The following is a 4,654-nucleotide window of genomic DNA, read 5'->3' as shown; positions in this document are numbered from 1 at the left end:
ATTACCGTTTGATGAAGTGGCGTTCCGAAGCGTATTATACATTTGCTAACTCTAATAAAGAAGTTATATGAAGTAAATTGTTTACAGCACTTAAATATTTAAAACAATTACCACAGGAATGATGGAAACGGGGAGGGGTGTCCGTACAGGGACCCCACACATCTGATCGTACTGGAATTATATTCTTAAAACTTAGGGGGAAACTCCAGCAATTTTCTACAAACCTGTTAACAAGATAAGGACATACAAGGAATCCGCCCTCATGTTTTTGATAGACCATCCGATCAGTCAACCCAGCCTACGCATCTCTTCCTTCTGGACTCCCATTACAGAAGAAGAAGAAGAAACCAACAACAACAACCTCTGTGCAGTGTAGATTGAGCGAGATTTTTTTTGTGTTGGTACCATACGGAAAATTTCGTCTCTCCAGTGATGATTTCTATCTCGACAGTTCTCTGGTTCAAGGCCTTCTACGTGTGGAATTTTTAATATTTTAAAGTTGTATCTTAGCTGTCGCCGACGGTTTGTGCTGTGCCCGGCTTGTATACCCTATCCTGATGCTGGTACACGTGTCTGAAGACAGGGACTAGCTCTATCGATTGGTCCCAAATGAGTTGGTTTTATCTGACGACGGAAACAGAATTTAGTCTCCGATACGTTCTGTTTTCATATATAAACTGGGCAACGGTTCAGATGAAACAGGATCATGGATAATGTCCAGGAACACAATATTTGATGAGATATTAAGAATGCAGAAAATTATACTAACTTCACTTCGCGGGCTCCAAGTGTGTTTAATAAGTCTACATTCACAGGAACATCAATTATGTCTTCAGAGACAGAACGGGGTAAATTATATGGGCTATGTATCTGCCAGTGTTTTAAGAAAGTGTTCATAAATCGATCTCCATTCTTCCACTCTTTCCACAAGAGGGACAAAACGCGTTTGCATAACTGTGAGTAATGGGCGCGTAAAGGCCACGGGAAGATTACCTACATATTCCAAACGTTCGTCACATTCCCGTGTTACGTGTGAAAGGCAAGCCTTATTTTCGAAATGCAACACGACTGAAATCATTTTGACTTGCTAATTAGCACTAAAAATATTAAGTACTCACAGAATAATCAAACTTATGTAAGAGCAGAGCACACCAAAGAAACTGGCAATCGCAGCTTCCGACAATTTTTATCACACTCGACTGAACACGTGGAATTGATTGGAGCATCGCAAAACGTAGAAACGGCAACGCAACTCGCGGAAGACTGAGAAACTCAACTCCGAGGCAACTGAGCAGGCCAGTTTTCTCACAGTTGCGTTGCCGCGTAGTTTCCTAGTGTTAATTATACATCTGTGATCCATTTGCTTCTTTAGATGGCACGAAAGGTTGATGAAGCTGATAATTTTTGTCTCTGTGCAGTTAACTTAGCAAGAGCCTGGTATATATGACAAACGCCACCCAGACTATGCTAGGCGGAACAAAATAAACTGGGCTTGGAAAAGAATTTCTCACGAGATGAAGGAGTCTGGATCCTGGCTTAAGTTCTTTCGAAATTAGAAATTACGATCATGGATTAAGTCGGAGGAACACACCCACTCGATATGACGTGGGCAACTTCAAACATAAGTTTCCCTAGTGCCCGCCCACTAATCTGGACATCAGTTGCCTGCTTGAAATCGATAACGTTTCTCGGAAACTGCGGTTGCGTTGCAGTTGCCAGTTTCTTTGGTGTGCCCTAACTATCGAACTGTAGACACTAGCGACACCAAGACCCATTATACTTGTTTCACATATCAGGACTGTCCAATTTCAAATGATAGCTGTGTCCATGACAAAAATAATATATTAATGGTAATTTTGTGCCATATTTTGACGAAATAGTCATACATTACACTACTGTTACAAGTGATCTCCCTTTTATCAGCGCATGTGGTCCACTGTGTCACAGTTGCCTGATTCCATAAGATGATTTCGGCTGGGCTTCAAGCCATTCTTGAGCCACTCCTTCATATTAGTACACAGGCTGTCTTGGGCAGAAATTTGCAATGAACTACCTATCCGGTACTTGACACATCTACCCAAGGGCAAAATCTTAAACATTCCTACCAGCACCGAGTATTTAACTGCCTATACGCCCGAATATTCCCCTTATCAACTGGACAGTCCTGACACAAACCACTACTACAAGTTATGACAGCGATGTACTCACAGTCTACTCGACGGCTCAGTCGATGACTCGTCGCCCTCAATTCGGTAGATCTTGCCATACATGACGTACTCGAAGCTGTCGGCCCGTGAACCCTCGTTGTCTATCGGGTTCCAGTCGCCACTGTCCGGGTAGCCGTCTTCGCGGAGAGTGGTGGCCAACACCAGGCGAAACTTGTCACCTACGGTGAAAACGAAAAACTCTCACCACACTCATATCCCATGAGTCACTGCGTCAATAATTCATTAGCTGGATTTAGGTATATTGCGTCACAAGCGAAGCAGGCACGGAGAAAATACGCCCGTGATCACTGAGAGCGGAAGCGGCCTAAGTAACACGCTGGAGGGAACACATTTCACACGATGTTTTTCTATAATGTCTGGAAGTTACTTTATGGTGAGCGGATCTATCTACATTCCAGTTAGATTAAACGAAAAGCGAACTTACTTATTCTGCGACCAGCCTAGTGCTAAATGACAGTTAAAGCTCCCAAGTTAAAAAAAAACCGACTCTGTGATACTGCGCTGCGTTGTACGCGCTGCCTCACATTTCAAAAGGCTGTGTCTGATGAGTACGGAGTGCCCCTTCATCGACCATGAAACTTACAGTAAGTCCCCTGGGATTGAACTCGTACCTCCGAGGTGAAAAGCAAGCTCTAAAAGCCTGATGGCACGACCTTACCTAGATCCATCTATGATAATGCTAACAAACGGTAACCTATATCACCATCCAATAATCCTTAATGCTGTCACATGTAGAGGTGGCTACAGAGGGGGTTTGGATTGGTGAATGGATCTGACCACTTATACACACGACTCGTAAGTACAAGTAACTACAGCGCCATGGCTAACCTCCACAAATCACTACAGCACCCGCTAAGCCTTGTCTTTTATAGTCTTCCCTTGTCGTTGCTTGGTAGCAGCTCTTAACAATGGAGATCCTTCAGTTTCTGCGTTCACGCCGCTGCCCGCTGGCTAATAGTACTCACTGTCAAAGTCAAAGTCACATTGCGAATGACGGTCGGTCGGTCGGTCGGTCGGTCGGTCGGTCGGTCAGTCAGTCAGTGTGAGTCTTGGTGTCGAGTCCCAGATATTTATTACTCTGTCGCTTACGGTCGTCTTTTTGTAAGGCGGCCTCTCTAACGAGAGGATGGGTCTGTATTTTGTATATGCTGTTGGCCCTTACCAGCGCAGTCTTTCTCGGGTCTGTGTCCCTTGGGACTCGTGACAATATTTTACTGTCTCAGATTTGTGACTTCCCTTTTTATCGCCTCCTACGACTCGCAGGGTCACGGTGGACGTATTCAACCCCGCCTCGACCTGGGTTACTCTGAACTCACTGCTCCAACTGTCCTGGTTATAACATCCCGGCATGGACCACCTAGAAAACACCCCGTTTACAACAGTAACTATTATTGCGTGCGTATTCGTTGCAACGGCAACGTGTTTACCAAGCCGTCACCCAGAAACGGCCCTTCTTGACAAAATAACCGCTTACCGATGGGTCTATACGTCACATGTTCAAACAGCTGCAGGGGTGAACGATTCGTATGCATTGCTAACATTAAGTGAATGCATACAGCTTTAGAGGAGCCTAAAATAAAATTTCGTATCGTAAATTGTGAGACGTATGTCTTTTATATTAACTATTTTTAGAGATGGGAAACATATAACATAACAGAAAGGAACACATTTTAATACTCTTACAACAATACATTTGAATCCAATTATTTAACAGGCCAAATAAGCCTTATGAATAAGAAATACGCATCTGAAAACAGTGTGTATGTGTACTTGAAATGTGGGTTATACAGAATATGCCAATTTGATCGCGAACCAAGCTACAACAGCATATACAAGCTTCTCAGCGATTTCGGCGACAACACGAATTGTGTTTCTTCGACGCTGCGGAGAGTACCAACTGCCAAAACTTCATCACCGGATATGTTATCCCGTAAGCACGCCTTGCGTCCCGAAATTTTGAAACCAGCCAGTGTATTGTTACCTTATTCGGTACTTCCTGGCCAGCGTACGCACTACTAATGTTGGGGAATGAAGCCACCTTCTGACTGAATACACCGCGCTCACACTTGCGCAACTGGCGATAACAGTATCCTAGCAACCACAGTGACAGCGACTCACTGTCACGGCGAAAGCTGGGAGAGTCCATTACACGGGGAGAAAAGCATCTGACTTGTAATTTCTGTACCATAATACGTGATCGTTTGGACATAACACCAAAAGAATCCGATTTCCGAATACGATCACTGGGGTACGAAAATACGAAGGTCTCTGACCTCAGTCAAGGCATCTGTACTCCAGTTTGGATAGATATTAAACCTCTCGAAACCCGTTGGCGGATGACCTCGGCGTTCGAGAAAAATGAAGACTACCTGCTTCTGGTTAGTAATTCCTAGCTTAAACATCGTACAACAGTGGCACAACGATTA

General features: G+C 44.1%; 1 protein-coding gene across 3 annotated transcripts in view; it reads right to left on the bottom strand.

Moving 5' to 3' along the window:
- Nucleotides 1–4,654, bottom strand: part of LOC111864648 (DNA-directed RNA polymerases I, II, and III subunit RPABC3) — a 223,548-nt gene that overhangs the window by 86,296 nt on the left and 132,598 nt on the right. For all 3 annotated transcript variants that reach the window (XM_023852039.2, XM_023852037.2, XM_023852038.2), the window contains one exon: nucleotides 2,209–2,386. In XM_023852039.2, coding sequence (XP_023707807.1) covers nucleotides 2,209–2,386 — 178 coding nt within the window. The remainder of the gene's footprint in view (nucleotides 1–2,208; nucleotides 2,387–4,654) is intronic.

The sequence above is a fragment of the Cryptotermes secundus genome, unplaced genomic scaffold (genome assembly GCF_002891405.2).
Source record: "Cryptotermes secundus unplaced genomic scaffold, Csec_1.0 scaffold186, whole genome shotgun sequence".
Classification (NCBI taxonomy): Eukaryota; Metazoa; Arthropoda; class Insecta; order Blattodea; family Kalotermitidae; genus Cryptotermes; species Cryptotermes secundus.
This window is presented reverse-complemented; position numbering and strand designations above follow the sequence as displayed.